Raw genomic sequence first — 22,609 nt, forward strand, 5'->3', positions numbered from 1 at the left:
AATAATATATTAAGTTACTAATATAATAGTGGTAAGAATTTGACCACGTATCTAGATATTATAAAAGTAATTATATTTATTTAGATATATTAATTAATTAAAATAATTTTATTTTAAAAAATTAATTAATTTATCTTATTTTTTAATTAAAAATTAAATAAAAATATCTTCATCAAATTAAATCTATCTGAATATTTTATTAATAAACTTATTCCCTACTTTCCACTACATTAACACACTAACACAAGAAAGTTTTTCCAATGAGCACTCTAAATCTAATTTGGGTCACAAAAACATAGAAATACAAGGATAAAAACAGGTTTACTCGTCACCTTGTAATTAGGGGTGGGCAAAGGTTGAGTTCAAAGTTTTTGATTTTTTCGTGATAAACAGTGGACTGACCTGCTAATTGGGAAGAAATTCTTGAAGGAACTAGGCATATGAGGTCATCAGAGGACACTCCTGTAGATTCCGTGGAAGGTGAGAAACCTGGTAGCTTTCTTCCTGCTAAGGTACTAAAGAACAAAATATGGTGTATTTTCATTCTTATCATAAATGAAATTAAACGTTGTTCAGAGATAAGACTGAGATTGTTCATGTAGTTCTTGGTCAATCTGTCTCCGATACTTAATCCTGTCTAAAATTTGAATTCAGATCTGAGTATCGGGGTAGAGTTGAGGACTGTTTTGGATCAACCAAGGTTTGCATTTCTCGGAATTGGATCTGAACTCACAGTAATCAGCGGGGAGGGAGCAGAACTGGACAGTATAGAACCGCGAACTGGCTGGGGTTTTCCGCCATTAGAATGGCTTTCCTGCCTGTTAGGTGGATTGTATCGCTATCAGATATGCAGAGAGATGTTCGATCCGAGATGTGAGAGGAAAGCAAGATTCAGGCGGACGTCTGAAACCAGTCTATCCTGCTCTCGACGGTGATTTTTCTTCTGTAGATTAAACTCGGTTCATTCACCAAACCGGTTCTCAACACGAACCAACCCGGTCAGCCGAACCCTTTGACATTTGTGATTAGACAAAAGAGCGTTATTTTCCCGTATGGGGAAAATAACCGGCGATGAGCGGACGCGGTTTTGAGAATCTGAGGTTTTCGAGCTCACAAGAGACCGAGAGCGACTAACCTACCCCTCGCTTCTCTGATCAACTCTACTAGACAGCAGACAAGTTCTTATCATCTCTTCCATCGGTCATCAGGTCAGGTAGCTGAGTTTGTTGAGCTTTTCTTCTTGGGAATCAGAAAAAAAAGCGTTATTTTTTTATTATTCATTTCTGTTTTACGTATGCTCTTACTGGTTTTGATTCTCACGCTGATTTAGTCATTTTCATTTCGAGAAACCTCCTACAGAATGATGGATTATGGTTTTTAGTCGAGAACTCGGCCAATACTCAGTTGAACCTATCGAGCAGTCATGCTGAACATGTTTCCTATTTTCTCCTTCTTCTTTTGATTTCTTTGGGTCAGTTTCCATTTGATATTTGTGACTAATTTTTTCATGGGAGAATAAAAGGCTCAATTTTCCTTCTAAATCATCAGGTGTTCTACGGTATTGTCAAAGGGAGGGGACCATGTCAAGCCGGTCATTAGAAGTAGTTCATTTACGGGAGCAAAGGATATGAATTAGAAATTACTGATTTTTCGAGTATTGTCGGATGCTATATCGAAAATAAAGGAAACTGTGTAAAGGAGATTACCTTAATGTAATTTTTGTTTGGCTCCCTGATTATACTCTGTTTGTATTTTTGAAATAGCAAACTTGATCCTATGTGCTTTATATAAGTATCAATTTCAAGAAGATAAAGCAGTAATCCCGAACCTTAGTGAGAAATTGTAAGTTTTTTTAATCTTAGATGTTAAAATTGGATTCAGGGGCATCCTAAAATAACCAGCAGAAGTTAGGAAGTCTCTTCCCAAGTAGCAAGCACAAAATTTTTCTTATCCTGGATCTACATGGGATTATTCTTAACACTCCCTTTTACGTGTAACTTTATAGATCCTATATATGGACAATTTTGGGTGGAGGTCCATGTAAGGTTACCTACTCGGATACAATGTTAAATGTGGATTAGGTCTGTCCCAGAATAATTAGCCGAAGTTAAGAAGCTTCTCCCCAGTTAATAATTACAAAATCTTTCTTATCCTAGATCCATATGAAACTCATCTTAACAATAGACATTTTCAATAACATAAAACTCTTATTGGGCAACTGCTGGACTATACACAATCTCATTGGTTTGTCTTATTTTTGGTTTTGATATTACTATGATCTTATACAAGCTCAACTACGGTCACATTGTATTCCAGAGGCCAAAAAAACATGGGGGACTCTGTTAACAATGTAATTGAGGAGGCTTCTGAGGATTTAAAGCACTTGCAACTTGATCAAGCTACCCTGATTAATGGCTCTGTATGTATTTCTTTCTTCAGATACTTTTTATGTATTTGTCATGGAGCTCTATTCTTAAATTTTTTTTATGCTTATGACTTCATTTTATGTTCCTCTTGGTCATGGACCGAAGCTTTGATTTTGGAGCATTTTTGAAAAAAAATATTTTCATCCACTTCAAATTACTACAATATGCTGGATATTTTATATCACTGTTTACAGCAAAGGGTCTTGAGAAACATTCATCAATTCATATATTCGATGGTCGTCATTTAAAAAAAAAAAGATGGCTGCTTTAAAGACTTCTAATAGTTTATTAAAAAACAAGTATTCAAATGAAGAAGAGCAAAACAATACCAGGTCAGGTTACAGTGGTATCAGTTCACCTTTGAAAATGTGGTCAGGTTATTCCACACTACATTAGCACATCTGTTCAGTAATTTGTAGATCTTGGTTTCTACTTGAAATGGACTGAGAAGGAGTTGCCAATTTACTAAGAGAGAGGCAAGTTGGTAATATCCTGATCTCTTCGAAGTACTTACCTAGTCCCGATGGGGAATCTAAGATAGCTTTTTTCAAATTAAGAACAAGAGCTTCTTTAAGGACTAAACGCCTGGATCTGGTCTTGAAGTGTCTTAATCCCTGGAAAGATCTGAGTCTTTAGTGTCTTTAAGACAATAATCTTGCACTCTTCATTGTGAACTGCAGTCGCTTTGGATCTCTTTTGAACTTCCGCATTATTTGTTCTGTGACATCCCTCCTGTTACTGGTTTACCATCTAAAGCCCTCTCATTTAGTTTTTACACTGGTGGAATTTAGGGGCCATGGAAAGATGAGCTTCCTTAGTCCAGGTGAAAATGGTAGAGCAGCAGCACTGTGGACACAATGGGAAGAATGCAACTCATATACTGAAGCTGGAAGATGTTATAGTGTGATTAATAGTTTCGTCTGCCAAATTAGGGAAAGATCTCTGGAAGAAGGCATTTTATTAGCAGGCCTTGAGTTAGGATGTTTCCTAGGAACACAATATAATGTGAGTTGTAGGAGATCCTGAGAGATAATAAGATAACTTGCAAGGGGGATTGAGTCTAGCAGTAGGAGCTGTGAAGAATGGAATGGAAGGAATCTAATTCACCTGATGGTATTAAAAAGGTGGGCACCTAATTTCTGGGCAGTTTCACTTGGTGCGGTGGTAATGGAGCAAAATTTGAAATTTTTATTTATAAAATCACGCAAATGCCTCATGTTTTGATTTTTTTCTTGTTTTTCAATCTTGTGTTTTGTGCTGCGAGACAACATTTAATAATGGCCAATTTGCCTGAACTATGGCTCCTCTTGGTAATGCTGGTCCTTAATGCATTGGTGGTGGATTCTTCCTTGGTGCTTTTGATTTGTCATGTTCACAACTCTTGGTCAGTACAGTTCATTTATAAAGCTTGCAGTTTTTGCTTGCCTTCACTGACAGGGCATGATGGATAGTAATTTTTGTGGTACCTGTGGTGTTATTGTTTGGAAGTAGTAGTAGTTACAGAACCTAGCTAAATGTAAAGATTAAGAAGGTCTATGATCTGCAAGTTTTGGAGCTTCAAAAAAGTTAGCACGGTGACTTGTGAATTGCCTTGATCCATAAAACTAGAAGTGGCATGAAGTAGGAAAATTAAGCAACAGATACTCTTTCATCACTGGCCACCATTGTGAAGGATGATTTCTAAAATCAGGCATGCCATGGGGAGAATATATGCAAGTGGGCGAGCCAGTCAAGCAGGCTTTGAAAAGATTAGGTCTAAGAATTAGCTATTGAATATGCAAAGGTTCCTTTTTTTTTTTTTTTTTTTAAACGAGGTGTATAAACTGTACAAGAGAGAGAAGAGTACTAACAAACCTAGCTAGAAGGGCCTTCCTCCACAACAAGGTGTTGGACAAAGGCTCCACAACATGCATTTTAAATGGTAAGTTCTCTGTTTCTCAAATTAAACTAGCACCCTTGCTTTTCGTAATCCTTTCATTTCCATCATTTGAGACACCAATTCATAGATGTTTTGAATCTCTTAAACTAAAGAGGAACTAAAGTACAATGTACTGACAATTAATGCAACTCTAACCTTTGTTTCCTTCCTGGACTCTTCTTTTTGCTCCTATTTTACTATTATTATTTATTACAGTATAATAAATTTTGATGCTTTTGTTCCTGTAAAAGTGTGGAAAGAAGAAGTAAAAGAGAAGAAAGAGCGAGAGAGATTGAACAAGAGAAAGGGAGCAAAACTGCTGCAGTTAGTCCAGACCTCTAACTCTCATGTTATCACTTTAAGTGAAAATTAAAAGTAAAGACAAAATTGCCCCTCTAATCCAGCATATACATCTGCATCAATAACAGAAAAAAATAAGTGAAACACAAAAGACTCTTATACCCTACTACTACATGAATCTTATGTAAACTAGTGGAACATATTACATTCTGCTTGTGTGCCTACTCGCTCTCTGACGGTCGCAAGCCACTAGCAAACTCCCTTGTGGTCTCTACTTTTGTCTTGTTGGAAGAAGGAAACCCATCGTCAAGTGGTTCACTGATCAAACTCAGCACTCGGGCCAGACAAGAGCCTCTTACCTTGGTCAGAATGACTGGTTACTCCAGTTCTCCTCCGTTGAAGACACGACTGCTGCTCTCGCCATCTCATCCTCATGCAGCCCTCCCATCACTTGCATCTGCAAAATGGTCCCGAGCGCCCCTACCCTTGCCTTTGGCCAATGGATATCCATCCATGGTCTGCCTATTGAACTCTGGCAAAACTCCATGATCAACGAAATCGCCGCCTCTTTTGGCAGAGTACTCATGCTGGATGACGCCACCGCTCAAATGGCCAGGCTTGACTCCGCTAGAGTGCTGATCCTCCCAATTAACCCATGGTCCAGCCACCAGAGGATCAATTGGTGGTTGGACAAGCTTTCTTCTGGGTAAAAGTTACCTTCGACTGCCTCTCCTCCTGCCATCCTCCATCCATGCCCACCAGAACCAGAACCAGACCCCTCACCTGCCCCTTGTCGGCGAGTCACGACCAAGTCATCTGCAAGCTGGCTGTGGTGACTCAGCAACACCACCACCCCAACTCTTGTGGGTAACCCTGGTCCTGCGGGCTTTGGTGGGCTTTTCAAAAATTCTGACGGTAACATACTTATATCCTAATCTAGCCCCATGGGTTTTTAAGACTCCACTTCTACTGAGCTTATAGCCCTCTTAAGGGGTTTGGTTACCTACCGTGATTACCTTGCTGGCCCACTAATCATTGAAGGCGATTCTAAAGTAGTCATCCGTTGGTGTTCTTCTCCTTTCCTTGAGCCTCCTTGGCGCCACTGGGCTACTTTTTGCAACATTAAAGACATCTCTTTCAGGATTTCTTGAATCTGGATCCATGTTCCTAGATCAGCCAATTTGCGATTAATAATCTTGCTAAAAATGGAGCCTCCTCGCAATATCTTGTTGTAACTAGGTTGCTCCCTTAATTTTTGTATTTTCTTTTGCTTCTTAATAGAAACACAACACTTTCAAAATATATTGCATGTGTAAAATGACTATAATACCCTAACGTCAACTTTTTTTTTTTTTTTTTGTGTGTGTAAAGTTTGTCAAGTGGCTTGTCTTTGTTCATGGCTGCATGCATGAATTTGCCCATGTACATGCATGCACACAATTGAACTTGTATATATATATATATATATATATATATTTGCTTCTCTAGATCTCATATTCATGATTTCCCTCAGCTTTCTGTTTTCATGTGTTCATATTCAAGATGTACATCATTTATTCAGGAATCTGCTTCTAAAGGCCAAGATTTGAAGGGTGAACTTTCTTTACAGAATGATGACGAAGATGGGCAAGGGGATGCTGTGGATGGATCAACAGGTTTTGCTTGTAACCTTTGTTCTTTGTTTCTTGTCATTATGTTTTTCTGAATATCATTTAGAAAACAATTCTTTATTTCCAGAATAGTTTATTAATCTCTTCTTCAGTGTATTCAGTCAATAAGACTGTCATGGTTGATTATAAACTAAGTCATCATTTCCACCTGTGGTGGTTGAGGTAGAACTTAGATAATCACAAAATACTCTTGGACATCATTTTGATGAAGGCTTGGGTATCTCCTAATAATGATAAACTCATTTACATGCAATGACTTTCCTGACATACATGAAGGGATCTGTATATTTTTCTCTTCTTGTGTAAAATCCTAGTGGATTCCTAACCATTGAGTGAAAATATAGAGTTATAGTTGCCTATTTCAACTCAAGAAGGACAAAAATAGAAATATGTTGATGTTTCTTGTAGTCTGGCTAGTTTTTTGTGGCATCATGTGAGTAGTTCAAAGTTTTAAGACATTTTTTTAGAAGTGCTCAACATTTTGAGACATTATCGAAGTTTCATAGTCATTCTTAATCAGATGGGTTTGGTCAGTTTGTTAGAGTATAAATGTCTTTTTTTAAGTCATTATTTAAAAAAAAAAGAAATATCTGATATCCTGCTGTTTTTTGTGTTTGTCAAATTCTTATGCTAGAACCAACAAAGAAGAAGAAAAAGAAAAACAAAAGCAAGTGAGTGCCTATTCCTTACAGAAATTTCAATGCAATAGAATGTATATTACTGTTGTTTCCTTTATAGACTAATGGTTGCTGTTCATCTTCTATAGGAAGAAGAAAGAACCTACCCAGCAGACAGATCCACCAACCATTCCTGTCACTGAGCTGTTTCCTTCTGGGGAATTTCTGGAGGGTGAAATTCAACAGTACAAAGATGAGTAAGAGCAATCATCTGTAAATCAAGTATAGGCGTCATTTGGTGTGTCATTTACAACATCTAACATGGCTAATGAAGCTTTTTTTTAGAAGAAAATTGTAGTTCATAACTGGCAATTGGCATGTTAATAAAATGTTCCGTTTTTTAAGTTAAAATGAAACTAGTTTGTATTAAGTCTTTGGCTCAATGACCACACAGCTGATTTTCGAATGTGAGGTCTGGAGTTCAAGTCTGACTAGTGCTTCGGGTTGTGTATATGTGTGTGTTTAATGAACTTTAAATAAAAACCTGGAGAAGGAACTGATGCATCCCTTTTTTTTTAAATGCACTTTTTTTTGAACGGTGGTGACCTCTATTTGATATCCTGGATTCACCATAAAGTTTGGTTTGTGGTCTGTTGTGGGATTCCTTGTCTTGATTCTCTTTAAAATCTATCTTGAAAGAAATTTATGAATAATTCAATATGGCCTCGTGCAGTGGCAGAGCCAAAAGATTTTGATAGAGGGGTCAAATCACATACTAAAGGGAAAGAGAGAGAAGGGAAGGGATGTAAACTTTATTTTGGTGGGTGGGTGGGGGGGGCACAAAGGAGGTTGGTCCTTCCTGGCTCTGCCCCTGGCCCTGACAAAGCTGTAGTTGCTATCATTCATTGAACTTAGTTAATTGCATCTAAATATTCAATGTCTTTTATCAGCTGAGATCTAGATTATGACTTAGTTGCTTGAATAGCATGTACAGGATACAATTTTACTGTTATCTATCTAGTTTTGGTTGCAATTACTGTTTCCTGTTTCCTAGGTTTCTGTCTTATTTTTATAAACGTGGTTCCATTTCTCTTTTGCCAGTAATCTTTGGAGAACAACTTCAGAAGAAAAGAGGGAATTGGAGCGCCTAGAGAAGCCCATTTACAACTCGGTTCGCAGAGCAGCAGAAGTTCATCGACAGGTTTTAAATGGATTTAGTATTTTCTGTGGAATGTTGATTACACATGCACACTACACTCCATACCTCAGTGTGGCTTGAACCCAAGACATCAAACTAGAAACCCTCCCATGTTGCCATTGGGCCAAAGGCTGAATACAACTTGATTTAATATTTTATACATGTTTGGGGCTGAGATGTTAGCATCTTCATCTGGAATGTTGATGGAATGTTGATGTTTAGGGTTTGCTCAGATTATGGCTTATATTCTATGTGATATTTTTTGGTCTAAATTACAGGTAAGGAAGTATATGAGGAGTATTATTAAGCCTGAAATGTTGATGACTGATCTCTGCGAGACACTGGAAAATACTGTTAGAAAATTAATTTCAGAGGATGGACTTCAAGCAGGCATTGCCTTCCCGACAGGATGCTCCTTAAACTGGTGAGGTTTGTCTTATAGGAAAATACCTGGTCTATACCTAGAACACATTTGTTCACAACTTATATTTTCTTTATCTATATTTTTATTCAGAAAGCTTTTTCTTGATAGGGTTGCAGCACACTGGACTCCTAATTCAGGCGACAAGACTGTGCTACAGTATGATGATGTCATGAAATTGGATTTTGGAACACATGTAGATGGTATTTTGCAGGACCAAGCCCTCCCTTTTACCATGCAAAAGACAAAAATCCAACAAAAAAAGTTCAATTTTTATGTGCTTTGAGTTTCTCATGGTTTTTTAATGCTATTATACTAATTTATCCTTGTTTTGATATCCAACTGTTCTTATTGCAGGACTTATAGTTGATTGTGCATTTACAGTAGCATTCAATCCCATGTTTGATCCCTTGCTTGAAGCTTCACGAGAGGCTACAAACACCGGAATTAAGGTAATTTGGGCAAGATGAACTTTTGAAGGTATATTCTATTGAGTTTGATTAGTTATGAAATAAGTCTTGTTTTTAATTGGGGAAACAGTGGTTATTTGCTAAGGAAATGACAAAAAAATCTAATGATATGTTTCTAGTGGTAGATGCTGCTTCCCACAAAAAATTCTTACATTGTCATGAAACGGATTTTTTATGCTAGTCTGTTACTGTATAGAATTATGAGATACTGAAAAGGCCTTATCCTTGGCATCGCACATGGTTTACTGTCCTAGCTTCAGGTAATGATGATATGTTTCTATCTTACAGTAATTTAGTTGCATACCTGTTCTTCAAAGTCTTAAGAACTATTATCTGTAGTGTTTTGAAATTGTTAAAATTATTTTGAAAAGGATGGAAATTGTTAGAATTGTTCCACAGATCCTGGATTTCATCAAGTGCTTATTACTTGGAAAAAAGGCCTCTTGGCTTTAGCTAGACAGTTTGGGATGGATGTGGAAACAATTGAACAGAAATGAACGTTTTACGGGACTAATATTAGGTTCCAAAAACATTCAGTTTTTCTGCTTCAGTCAGATTATGGGTTTTGACTGATTTAGTTCACTATCCTTAGGAAGCTGGAATTGATGTACGCCTTTGTGATATCGGTGCCGCAATTCAAGAGGTTATGGAATCGTATGAGGTTGAGATTAATGGAAAGGTTTTCCAGGGTATGTTTGTTGCCTTCCTTTTTTTTCAAAGAGCAATTTTAATCTGGGTGGTTGTTGGGATCAAAGTTTTAGTAGATTTAATTTTTAGCTGTATCATTAGTTGAACTTTGACTTTGCTTTCAAATTGTTTTGAGCATGTCTTTGTCTTCTAAGTTACATGTTAATAACTGGATTAATTTTTATTTAGCATGTAAGCCATGTGTCTTGCGTCTGATCTGGTATGTTTGGGGTCACCTTAGTTCACTCTTTATTCTTGCCAGTTAAAAGCATTAGAAATTTGAATGGACATAGCATTGGTCGCTACCAAATTCATGCTGGAAAATCTGTCCCAATTGTTAAAGGTGGAGATCAGACAAAGATGGAAGAGGGTGAATTTTATGCAATTGAGACATTCGGATCAACAGGTAAGAAGATTTACTGATTTATGAAGTTCCATCATTACCATTTTCTGGGAATGGCTCTCCTTGTCTAATCAGTTTTCTGGCATGTCATATTGGGAACGGAAGAGTAGGCTTGGTCCTATTCATTATAAGAGGGCCTGATCGTAGAATGGCAATCTTGTAAATATAAGCAAAAGCTTGATTGGGAAAATTAGCTGAAATACGGGAGACCAAAGTCTGAATGTGCGACCAGGCCCATGTCTCTTTTTTAAAACAGAAGTTTACATTTCGAAATTGCCCTTTTTCTTCACAAAATTAAAACTTCTTTTTGTGGCTAGTTACTCTCTTTGCAACAGTAGCAAAATTAGTGGCCAGTTTTCCAAGTAACAGCTATGATGATGTAGCAGCAGAAAAATAGCAGAAGACAACGTTTGAAGGCCTATGGCCTTTTTTACCTCATAATGATTTTTCTTAACTGAGAAGATGATCTGACCTGACTTATTATCAAGCTGGCTTATGTCTATTATTACTTAGGCAAAGGATATGTAAGAGAAGATTTGGAGTGCAGTCACTACATGAAAAACTTTGAAGTAGGACATATACCACTGAGATTGCCTAGAGCTAAACAGCTGCTTGCAACTATCAACAAGCATTTTTCGACATTGGCCTTTTGTAAGCGGTACTTGGACCGCCTTGGTGAGACAAAATACCTGATGGCCCTGAGGAACCTCTGCGATGCTCGTATTGTTCAGGTAAACTTTATTTATATGACGAGTGTATTTATCACAATGTTGATGCTGTTGAAGGTGGTGATGGTATGAGCAATATGCAGAATATTTATGTTCTAGTTGGATTCTTTCTGCATTATGGGCAATGGTTGTTCTTGTCAATGGTTTTCTGGCCTGTTTGTGTTTGTTGATACCTCTGCCTTTGCATGTGCCGTCACAACAACATGCTTTATAAAAGTTGTCTTCGTGCATTGCCGGTTGATTGGTCGGGCGTAGGTTGATCTAGCAAACTGCTAGTTGTTTCATAAACAGTTTTCCACTTCGTCTAAACTTGTGACCCATTGGTCTCCTCTTGAGTATCCCACAACTCCCTTCAATATTCTGTAAATTCAGTAAATTCAGCAGTCCAATTCAAGTCTACGTAGCTCTTCACTACATCGATTGGTGTATCTAAGCATATTTCACTCGTTACAAATTTGATTCATCAAAGAGTCGGTGAGCAGAAGTCCGTTGTCATGACTAATTTGGTTATTACTTGCTTTTGCAGCCATACCCCCCTTTATGTGATACGAAGGGCAGCTATGTATCTCAGTTTGAGCACACCATCTTACTCCGGCCAACCTGTAAAGAGGTGATTTCAAGAGGTGACGATTACTAACTCTCTATCAGTTCAGACGCATTGTAGAGCAATCTTGGGAGATGTACGTAGCTCTTTTTTTTTTTGTATTTGCATCGTAGAAGTCTTATTGAATGTGACGGCACCTACGAAGTACAGAGTAATATGTTCTCTGAAATATCCACTACGAGAAATGCATAAAACATGTGATTTTACGTTGATGCTTGTTGCATTCACAGAGGGAAACTGTTACATTTGGGAACATCGTGCTAGTTCTCAAATGCAATAAGCTGTTTCATATGATATCTCTGGACTGGGTAAAGCATATACTGAATCCTTCATTTCCTTTCTCAATGTTAGTGTTCTTTACTTTTGTCACCGTCTATCAGGAACTGGATAGATGCTCTAAAAATTCTATCTGGTTTACCTAAGCCTGAAGCTGAATTCAGGACCAAAACGAGTCTGAAAGAACTGGGTAAAATCTGAAGTTAAAACTTGTAGTGTCCAAGTTTCACCTTAGTAAAGTTCTTGTGAAGTTACACTGTATTACAAAAGATAAATATACTCCTCGTCAAGTATGCATGTACAACATTCTAAAATAATGATTTCGTTAAATATGGTCTTATATTTATTACGAGTTTTCAGGTGAGACGGATTTCAGATTGGGGACGGAGCAGGAAAAAAAAAACTGCCAGGTTTCAAATCAGGGACGGGTTCTTCCAAACTTGACCCGAACCTTTTCAACATGAGAAATAAAGCATTGGATAATGTACTTGCTCTATTGAAAGAAGCATTTCCTCCTCACGAGTCCCTGCTTGCAACTATTACAAAGCTAAAAACTCTTTTGCATGAATTGAGTTTCCATTACAAAAAGATACATACCTACAAAAATGATTGTATCTTATTTTTGAAGGAATATGAAAAGGTAGATAAATGTCTGTAATGTCATGAACTGAGGTACATACAGTTAATTAACAAAAAGAAGCTAGTCTTGAAGAAAGTCTTACACTGTTTTTCCAGTGTAAAAACACTTAAAACTCTTATATCTCCCTTTTATATTCAAATTACAAGAAAATTGAATTACAGGTAAAATAAAACATAGAATAAAATCATATAGCCGCTGGGATTTATAGTAAATACAAAATGATGATAGCACAGTGAGAAAGTGAGAACTGATGCTGAAAGAATACTAGAAAGAGAAACTGCACTTGCGTAAAACGAATCTGTTACTTTGGGTGTGTTGAACCGCTTGAGCCTCGTTTCTTTTCCGTGATCGCCAAGCAAACGGCTCTTCGATTTGGGCTAGTTGGTGTTACCAGTACTCTCTCGTCTCCTGGGAACGGATGACATTTAGTTCTGTCGTTAAGCTTCCCAAAATTTTACACATCCAGAGAAGAGCTTGGCGTTAGAAAATCTCCCAAGAGTTTTCAAATGCAGCTAAGAGGTAGGACTTTCAAGGAATTATACACCGTCCAGTGCTTGCTCTATTCCCGCCAAAATCCCCCTGCTTTTCCATTTTCTTCTTCGAGTAAAATGGAAGGCTGTAGGAACCCATGTGAGAATTCCACTTCGAAGGCAAACCGATATACTTTGGCGCAGAGAGCTTCTGGTCATCGTGGAAAGGTGTTCTCTTCTCTCTCCTTTTCTCCTTTTTTTATCGTCCATTATCCCTATGATGGGTTTTTTCTTCAGTGAATTCATATATTTGTCTTTCCTCTAGAGGGGAGGTCAGAGAAACCAAGGTGGTCGTTCGAATCCGAATACGCATATCTGGAAGTCTATCTTGTCGAAGGATTGTAAAACAGTGAGTTTGTAGCTCCATCTTTGTCTTGATTTATTGGTGCTTTGTCTTCAGTTCAATACGTTTTCTTATTTCATATTCTTTCTTTTGGATAAATATCAATTAATAAGTTGTGCGCATCAAGGAATGATTTGAATGGACTGTTTGGAATCTGTGTCTTTCTCATGTAGGTGTAGGTTTACTGAACTGTTGGTATTAATAAGTAAAGATTAAACGAACTTGTGGATATGTATATGTATTTTGCTAATTATGTTTTAGTGCTCTCTTATGAATTCAGTTCGATCCTTAGAAGCCCTTGAAGGAGGTTAAAACAGTCAAATAATAGTCGTTGAGGTTATCTAGCAACATGAAAGTATTTGTAAGCAATCATCAGTCTGATTGAATCAATTGTTAGTGGATGATAAGTGATTGGTTGATGATACAAGTTTGTTTCCACTTGTGCGTTTGCTGTGCATGAAATTAATCTCATTTAAAAAAATTGTTAACGTAATCTATTTATCTTAACAGAAGACACCTTAAGCCTCTTGCCTGAATAAAGTTGAAACTATTCAATTACCTGATGATAGCGAATCAGTTAGAACTTTCAGCTATGTCCAAATGGATTCTACCAGTTTGTCCATGTTCGGTTTTCAAGAGTGTGAGCAAGTGTTTAAGCTACAGTCCAAACTGCAGACAAGACACCTAATAAAAGCACTAGATTAGGTGCTCTACTAGAGCAAAATCTCATTTATTGAACTTATGAAGTTTTCATTTTCATTAATAATTATTGAATGTTCATTAGTAAAGGAGGCAAGCTTCAAGTTCAAGGGGGAATGAACTCCTTTCTGCATATCATGAAGAGAAATTCTGGTCTCACTAATGAATCTGAAATGGAACAGACATCATGAGGATTATGCTGCCATACAATCTGAAGCTGGAGCTTAGGTCAACATTTTCGTTGTAGGATTGCCTATGCCACTGCTTGGAAAGCCAACTTCTGACAATTGCTGACTCCTGCTCATCGATCACTGGATTGGTGAAATTCTGAGAGAAGATTTAAAGTCTAGAGGAAAATCTTGAATCTATACATTGCTTTTCCTTTTTATTTTTTGTTTTAGTGATTGAAGTGATGAGAGACTGCTAAACTTTATGCTGTTGGAGCCACTGAAGATGTCTAGTGCTTGATCCTGTAAAAGTGATCCTTGCGGAGGTTTTTATATCAAAGGCAAAGTAATATATTTATAAAGGAAAAAATTTCTGTTTGTTTTGATTTGTACAAAGTGATATTGTATAAAAACTAGAGAGATAAGCTGGTATTTAAAAGGAATAGTAGTAAAAATCATCATCGGGGGATTGTCCGAGCTGCATAATGTCACAGCTTTTAGAAGCCATATTTTCAGTTATGGTTATAGATTTCACTGTCTGCACTTACAAGTTGTTTCTAATTGAATACTTCATAAGGTACCTTTACTTTCAGGTTTCTGTCAGTGAGGATTCTCATAGAATGACAACCCCGTGTTCAGCTGATCCTAGAACACCTGAAATCAATGTTCAAGAAGAAAATGAATGGCAACAGGAAGAGCTTTATACCAAGAGGTTGAATCTAGAGGTCAACCAGCTTGGGGCTGTCACTGCTGATTATGCTGCATGGATGAATCTGGAAATTTTTATTTTTAGTCCTTGTCATTTCTTTTTATGTTATTAATTACGATCTTGGGCAACATGCTTGCAGTAGCTTCTTAAATGTGTTTCCATCTTTACTGTTTCAGAGTTTTTGTCATCACTTTTTCAAAGATTAAGGTGCAAAAGGAGGCAAAGGTCATTTTGATCCTCTGGACGAAACTCCTGATAATGTGGACTAAGTTTAGCTGATAATCTGAGGGCTATGATTGCTTATGGAAAAGGAGGCAAATGTCATTTTGATCCTTGGGGAATAGTTCGATAGTGATCTTGCTGACTGGGTTGGGTCAGTTGGTTCGCTGATTAAACTTACAAACCCTGCTGGATCCTCTTGGTCTTATAGAGGTATAACTCAGACAAGGGTCTGAGTTTGTCTGAGTTCAGTTGAACTGTTCATCTGGGTTCTTGGTCTTATAGAGGTATAATAACTCAGAAAAGGGACTGAGTTCGGTTGAACTGTTCATCTGGGTTTTATAGCTCTAGATCCATACATGGTTTTAGGAAAGTCTGTTCACATATGTAAAGGCTAATTGGCCCAGTGGCACTGTCAAGGTTGAACCAATCCAACTGATTGCTCTGTTTCTTGTGCAGAGTGTATATAATATTTTGTAGTATTTTGATCTACTATTTCAGTTCATTCACTTTTCAGTGCTAGTGTACTATTCCATCAAGTGATGGTCCCAAATATTGAAGAAGCAAGTATTACGTGCCTATTCAGCCAGTGCCTATACAGCCAGGACATATCTATCCTGCTTAAACACTTCTTTTTGGCTACATATTTTTGCTGATGAAATGATAAGTCCTCCTGATGAAGGATATTGGTGAAGGAAGCAGCACTTGTGCCATATATTGTTAATCTACTAATATAATTTTTTAGAAAAGTTCTAACTATGAAACGTATCTTGCCCTGTGCCCTAGATTGTCCTTGTTAAAGTTGGATCCAAGGCCTATACCTAAATGATTATCAAAGTTAGGAAGCCTCTTTTTTAACTAATAAATTCAAGAATTTCTATTAATTAATCCATTTGGGACGATTCTTTAACAATTTTCACGCCTATTGATGTACCTTGATTGCCTTATCTCAATTATATGAAATCTTTTGATTCCGTCTTGCATAAAAAACTAGTTACATCAGTCAAGCACTGGACCACCTGTAAATTATTGATGTTACTTATCGTTTTGCTTTGTGCAAGTGTAATATTCATGAGGGAATTAAGAATAATTGGTAATATTTAATTGTGTTATCTGGAAGTTGAGATACTAAAATATTCAATGGCACTAAAGTCACCTCCTTTTACCATCCATCTAATTTTTTTAAAATTCTTAGAGATGTTTTACTTACAGTATGTTGGATTGGCTCTGAATTCATTACATTAATTTTGTGTAATGATGAGTACAGGGTTTTGTTGTTACATTGATCATGTTGAATTCTGTGGGTTTTGCAGCCTGCTTCTGATGATGATACTGCATCCAAAAGCAGTGGACCTTCTTTGGATGCAATTTCTTTACCAGAACAACATCGGCAATATGCTTCAGACAAGAATGTATCCTGCTTTGATATCTTTCATGATGAGAAGAAGGGACCTGTGAAACTAAATTCTTCTCTTTTTAGAAGGAAGAGACAAAGAAGAAATGAGCTTGCCAAGAATTGTGGTCAAATAGAAGTACTGAGGCCAGGAATGATACTTTTGAAGGCGTTTATCAGTCACACAAATCAGGCAAAAAATTTCTCTATTCATCAGTTATTCCCTTCTGATTCTTCCCATGTTTGCAGTGCATCAATGTTGCTAACAACTGAAGTGGGAGGCTCAAATTTACCAGTTCCATGTGTTCCTATAAAGTTATCTATGTGATTTGTAGAATTCAGGTGGCAGATAGTTATGCATATAGCATCTGATAGAGATGCATTTCTGGGGGAAAAAAAGGTAATTGTATTTGTGAAAAAGGATAAGATTGAACAATATAGAGAGAAGAAGTAAAAGAAAGAAGAGGGGAGAGAGATGGGGGAAGATAGTCTCGAAAGAGCTCTTCTTGGGGATCGTACTCGACCCCCATCTTCTTTAATAATTTAATTATAATTATGCGCTCATACAATTAAAACTCAATTAACCCCTTATATCTCTCAATATACATACTCAAGTTACATCAACTTGAACTAGAGATAGATCTAAATAAGTAGAAAAATATAATTTCTACTCTAGAGATTTCAGCTCATAGAAAAAAACACAAAACTACTCATCAACTGTTTTTCTAACACTCCCCCTCAAGCTGGAGCACATATATATTCATAAGTTTCATCTTGTTATGGCAATATCCAAATTCGTGCTTACCCAAAGCTTTAGTAAATACACATCTCCAACCTGATTGCCAGATCGAACATAGGGAGTGGCAATTTCTTTATTGTTGCATCTCAAATAAAATGACAATCTACCTCAATATGTTTTTGTTTTTTGTTTTAAATGGTGCTGAAATTTATTAGAAAGAGAAAGTTACATCAAAGGGTGGGGGGGACCTTCCCAAACAATGAGGGATTGGAGGGAGGTCCCATTTTTAGCAAGTTTGTTGGCAAAAGAGTTTGTCGATCTGTTAACATAGTTCCAAGGGCAAGAAATAACAGATACAATGTTGATCTATTAACATAGTTCCAAGGAGGAGATGCAGAACCCGAACACCAGCCGATAACAACACTAGAGTCTCCTTCAATGAGTAAATGTCTGGAGAGCCGCTCCTTGAAGACAATCAAGCAAAATAGCAAAGACTTCGGCTGCAGTTGAATCAGCAACCCCTAAAGGTCCCGAGTATGATAAGATAACCTCGCTTGAAGGGTTTCGAAAGACTCCCTCGAAGCCAACAGACCCTGGGCAGCCTAAAGCACTATCGTCAAAATTCAATTTGATGCTACCGGGAGGAGGGGACCATTGAACCATGGTTGGATGCTTGGATGGACCAGACATGTGCGCAAGGATACACCAATTCATTCGAAGTAGCATACCCGTGAGGGTGGAGAAATTCTTTTTTGGAGTGAAGCTAGTTGGAGATGAGACCCACAACTGAATTAATAGTGCTGCTGATGCTGCTGAACTTGTGGTTGAAATGCCTATTGTAGACCGAGGTGGAGATCAAGTCTCTGGAAAATGGCCATCCAGACCCTCCACGAATTGCTGCAGTGGAGAAATAATTTGATGACTGATTTTACTAAGTTTTTTTTTATGCTTAGGTTTATCCATTTTGTAAAACTGAAAGATCGTGGTAAGCTACTTGGCAGGGGTAAGCTCTTATCCACTGCGGGAAGACTTTCTTTATTGAAGTCGTTCTTGGCTGGCTTGCCCAATTACCTCTTATCCTTCATGCATTGTCCGGCCTGGTGTGTTCTAAGATCGATTCTATCTGTCGACGATTTCTTTGGAGAGGTTCCAACGACACCTTCCGATATCATCTTGTTAGTTGGAAAGAGATCTGTCTCCCTCGATTTTGGGGTGGTCTGGGCATCCGGCCTACTAAAGACACGAGTTGTGCTCCCTTCATTAAATGGATCTGGAGAATCTTATGCGGGGCCGGTTGGTATTATGGACTCCAACACCGCTGAAGTGATTGCCCTTCTCCATGGAGTAAAATTTTCAAGGACCGTCTGCGAGGAAAATTGCTCATTGAAGGGGACTCCAAAGTTGTTATCAGTTGGTGCACTAGCTCGGCTTCTCTCCCTTGGCATCATTGGCCCACCCTTTCTTTTATTTCCGACATTATATCTACCATTTTTTGTACTTGGAATCATATTCCTAGATCAGCCAATTCCTTGGCTGATAGATTTGCTAAATTTGGAACCTCCCTGCAATCTCTTGTTGTATGGGATTGTCCCCCCACCTTGTAATTCTGCTCTTTACAGCTTTTTAATGTAACTCAGTACTAATTCAAAAAAAAAAAAACTGAAATGCCGTCTGTTTTCCTGCCTTTGAAAGATTGCAGAGAATGAATTCCATTCCTTTGTTTAGACACCTAATGATAATTAATGGCGACTGCAGTGAGTATAGCATCTTGAATAATGTGTCTATAAATTTATCTTCATTATTTTCTGCTGCAACCATGAGGCTTATTGATAATCTTCTTCTGCTGCTTAAACTGTTGGATCTCTTCCTTCATTCATCAGTCTTTCCCATCTTCAAAAGGTCTCTAATATTTTTAATATTTGCCCACATTTACAGATTTTGTGTATTTTTACAATATTTTGAGCATTTTATCCTTTTTTTTAAATTTCTTGATGGTTTGTTATGTATGAATGGGGATAACTGAGTAATTTATTCTCTCTGATCCCTTTCTTGATATTTTCTTCAATATAGTCACCTTTATCAGAATGTTTCAGGTGGAAATAGTGAAAAGTTTTCGAACCTTTGGTGTTGGTTTTGGTGGATTCTATCAACCAGGTTATAGAGATGGTTCAAAGTTACGTTTGCGGATGATGTGTCTTGGTAAAGACTGGGATCCAGAGACAAGATTGTACACAGATGTACGATCCATGGATGGAGCAAAACCTCCACCCATCCCAAACACCTTTGGAACTTTAGTTGAGGAAGCAATTCAGGCATCTCATGATTATATAAAAGCTAAAGACCCCAATATACATTCAGTAGAGGAAATACTACCTAGAATGTCACCAGATCTCTGCATAGTAAATTTCTACACTGACAGTGGGAAGCTTGGCCTACATCAGGTACTTGCATTGTTATTTTCTCAAATTTAATTTATTAGGACATTGAAATAGATGGGTTGATTTGCAATCATGAAGTTTATCTTATTTTTGTAAACATATATTTTTAAACGGTTGTAGGCCTGCTAGATTTTTTGCTGTTCAAAATAAAAAGAGAATGCTTGGACTTTTTTTATCATACTTCTGTTACACGTTAATTCGTATCTCTGGCAAATGGTATTTAATTTATTAGGTATTTTTATTTTTCTTTAAAAAACTAGATACGTTTTTGGTTTTTTAAGAGCTAAGGTCTTGTTTGTTTGAACTAAATTAATTAGATTGTAGTATTTCTCCACAGTGATGGCTTTCAAAAAGATGACCTGAACTATATTTTAATAGAAAGTGAACAATCAATTGATATGCAGTTGCTCAGGCTTACCCTCTCATTGTAATTTTTCAAAAAGAGGATCATGAGAACCTTGAGTACCTGAAGTACATTATGAAGAATGGTATTGTTATCTTTCTTCTTATTTCTGTTTGTGTTTAAATTCTCATAGGTTTGCTCCTGATTATCCTTCATGATGTACTTTTTTTCTCTTATGGGTGTTAGATAGTAATTATTTTAAACATTTTGTTTTCAATATTTGGCAAGAAATATTTTTAATTATTGTTTCTTTATATATATATATACTGATGTTATCTGTACAATGCAGGACAAGGATGAATCTCCACAAAGTATTGAAAAAGAATTACCAGTTGTCTCGTTTTCTATTGGTGATTCCGCAGAATTTGCATATAGTGAGAAGAGGGATGCAGATAATGCTGCTAAGGTAGTACTTGAATCTGGTGATGTTTTGATATTTGGTGGGAAGTCAAGGCTTATCTTTCATGGAGTTCCAAGGATTCATCCTGGCACTGCCCCAGAGCAATTATTGGAAGAAACAAATCTTCGTCCAGGACGTCTCAACCTGACCTTCAGAAAGTTCTAGTTGTGGGGGTGTTGGCATTCTCCCCTCCATTTCCACACGACTGAGGATGGTGGAGCCCACCCGTCCCCCACTGTATTTCCATTCATTTGCTGTACAGAGACTAATTTACCAATCGAGTGCCAGAAAATCAATCAGGTTTTGTCAAGGATGAGAAGCTTTGATTTCTATCAAGATGTGGAAGCTGGAAGTAGTGGTGATTTTGTTGTTAGCAGTAAAGAGCAGCTTTGGAGGACATCTCACAGGTTCAACATTTCTGCTACAGGGGTCTTTAACTCCTCTTTGAACTCAAAACTCTGTTTTAAAGGGTTCACTTCTTTTTATCATTTTACTTGCTTAATGTCCTCAAGACTCCTCTTTAGGGGGTTGACTCCTTCAGCTTTTTCAATAAACTTAGCTTTGTATAAGAACTTTGTCTAGGGGTGGGCACGAATCGGGTCAATGTCGGGTTTATCCAAACTTGAACATGAACCTAAAAAAAAAACCAAATTATCAAACTCGATCCTGACCCGATCACTATCCTCCTAACCCCGGATCACTATCCTCCTAACCCCGTCCCTGTCTCGTCCTCGTAATCCTGACTTAAATCTGACCCTTCCTCTTCCTATCCCCATAAAACCTGACCTATTTCAACCCAGTTTTATAGCTAGTTTCAACGGGGTTTTTCCCCACCCCATCCCTGACCCGTGAGGTGAAATGAGTTCCCTGTATAACCAAACCTGATACCCACCCCTATTTATGTCTTTATGGTGTTCTTCACATGATGTGCTCCAAGAACGGCCTCCTCATCTTCTTTTGTTTGTTTGTTTGTTTGTTCTATAGATCAAAAATAGAGAAAAGGGGATTCCCATTTCTTGTCCATGTCAAGAACTGTTTGCCCAAAGTTTCGGCAGGCCCCAAAAAGACAAGGGCCTTCTTCATGTCCAAACATATGAAGGAATCTTGCTTCTCTCCGGTAAAGAACACAGACAAGTCCTAATGTCAATCGATTTAAAGCATCTCTCACATTGGCAACAACTTCCCATGTTCAAATTAGGAATCACAACACAAAAAATTTTCTCTACCCTTATAAAACACTGTCTATGTTTTTCAATTTATCAAGTCGAGTTGAGATTCAGGTAAATTGAATCGGAGTTTCCACCAGGCGAGTCGAGTGGAGTCATAGGAAAAGACTCACTCGAGTTTGATGATAAACACCCAAAGATTGGACCAAACAACCCTCATTTGTCACATATGGTGAGGGAGATTACAGAATGGGGAATAATAAATCTATAAACCGGGAAAGATGTTTGAGAAATTGAAATTGATAGGAAATTTGGGAATTTTAATTTGGTGGATTCAATTTCTTGGATTTATTGTAGGGTAATGCACCAATGAGAGAGGTGGCTTAGAATTGTTAGGGCATGGTGATATATTGGAATAATGGCTACTAGAAAAGTTTTTTTTAAAATCATTTTTATATTCAAAAACCTGAAATCTTAGGGTTCATTTGGGGATATTATTTCTCTATTTTATGTGTAAAAATATGTATAAATACTACTTATGTGTAAAAAGGTTTTTCAACGAAAATGAAAATTAATTAAAAATAAAAATAAAATTTAAAATAAGCCTAGTTCTTTTAAATGCCTGAAAATTTATCGATTGCTAGCTCCGTTACCTTCGAGTTCATAAAAATCCGGCTATTGTAAATTGATAACTTGGATGATGTCAGATTGGATATTTCCACCCTTTAATTTACATTTTGTGCTTAAAAATAAAAAAAACCACATATTTTAATGAATTTGAAAAAAAAAATTCAAATAATTAACCCATCATTTTTTATTTATATCATACTTATAGTAATTGAGTTTGATGAAATATTTGACTTGTATTATACCTTGATACATCATATTCCTAAGGTTGAAACAAGAAAGGAGATATTTATGCGTGCGAGGGACCCTCGCGGAAGCCTCTGACACGCATGCCTCTCGCCACCGATGACTAGAAAAGGGCGTCGCAGAGAGAGATGAGATCAGATAGTTCGGCTTACACCGCTTCCTTTGGCATGTT

At 37.3% G+C, this 22,609-nt stretch overlaps 2 protein-coding genes across 5 annotated transcripts; both read left to right on the plus strand.

Moving 5' to 3' along the window:
- The first annotated feature begins 376 nt into the window (after positions 1-376).
- On the plus strand, positions 377-11,654 carry LOC137966335 (methionine aminopeptidase 2B-like). 3 transcript variants are annotated; one of them, XM_068812930.1, is made up of 14 exons: positions 377-480; positions 655-1,208; positions 2,317-2,419; positions 6,254-6,299; positions 6,949-6,985; positions 7,081-7,188; positions 8,033-8,132; positions 8,408-8,553; positions 8,662-8,753; positions 8,908-9,002; positions 9,613-9,709; positions 9,970-10,113; positions 10,624-10,841; positions 11,365-11,654. In XM_068812930.1, exons 3-14 carry the CDS (start codon positions 2,330-2,332, stop codon positions 11,473-11,475), a joined length of 1,284 nt encoding a protein of 427 aa, XP_068669031.1. In that variant the 5' UTR covers positions 377-480; positions 655-1,208; positions 2,317-2,329; the 3' UTR covers positions 11,476-11,654. The 3 variants fall into 3 exon arrangements, with proteins under 3 accessions (XP_068669031.1, XP_068669026.1, XP_068669021.1); XM_068812925.1 differs by having other exon boundaries at positions 378-480; positions 655-1,213; positions 6,206-6,299; XM_068812920.1 differs by having other exon boundaries at positions 378-480; positions 6,206-6,299.
- Positions 11,655-12,753: 1,099 nt separating this feature from the next.
- LOC137966350 (DNA N(6)-methyladenine demethylase ALKBH1D-like) lies at positions 12,754-20,952 on the plus strand. 2 transcript variants are annotated; one of them, XM_068812940.1, is made up of 6 exons: positions 12,754-13,056; positions 13,154-13,237; positions 14,691-14,822; positions 16,339-16,611; positions 19,251-19,598; positions 20,288-20,952. In XM_068812940.1, exons 1-6 carry the CDS (start codon positions 12,865-12,867, stop codon positions 20,561-20,563), a joined length of 1,305 nt encoding a protein of 434 aa, XP_068669041.1. In that variant the 5' UTR covers positions 12,754-12,864; the 3' UTR covers positions 20,564-20,952. The 2 variants fall into 2 exon arrangements, with proteins under 2 accessions (XP_068669041.1, XP_068669047.1); XM_068812946.1 differs by lacking the exon at positions 14,691-14,822.
- The last annotated feature ends 1,657 nt before the right edge of the window (positions 20,953-22,609 follow it).

The sequence above is a fragment of the Aristolochia californica genome, unplaced genomic scaffold (assembly GCF_029961685.1).
Source record: "Aristolochia californica isolate CCGP_79_NKW_82.1479 unplaced genomic scaffold, dmAriCali1.0.hap1 SCAF_10, whole genome shotgun sequence".
Taxonomy (NCBI): Eukaryota; Viridiplantae; Streptophyta; class Magnoliopsida; order Piperales; family Aristolochiaceae; genus Aristolochia; species Aristolochia californica.

Excerpts from the sequence above, each read along its gene's own strand:
- LOC137966335 (XM_068812925.1), top strand. The coding sequence starts at position 2,330 with ATGGGGGACTCTGTTAACAATGTAATTGAGGAGGCTTCTGAGGATTTA. Across the intron at positions 8,133-8,407 it reads CAGCAGAAGTTCATCGACAG|GTAAGGAAGTATATGAGGAG; the intron begins GTTTTAAATGGA and ends TCTAAATTACAG. Across the intron at positions 10,842-11,364 it reads GCGATGCTCGTATTGTTCAG|CCATACCCCCCTTTATGTGA; the intron begins GTAAACTTTATT and ends TTGCTTTTGCAG.
- LOC137966350 (XM_068812940.1), top strand. The coding sequence starts at position 12,865 with ATGCAGCTAAGAGGTAGGACTTTCAAGGAATTATACACCGTCCAGTGC. Across the intron at positions 16,612-19,250 it reads TTATCAGTCACACAAATCAG|GTGGAAATAGTGAAAAGTTT; the intron begins GCAAAAAATTTC and ends AGAATGTTTCAG. Across the intron at positions 19,599-20,287 it reads GGAAGCTTGGCCTACATCAG|GACAAGGATGAATCTCCACA; the intron begins GTACTTGCATTG and ends TGTACAATGCAG.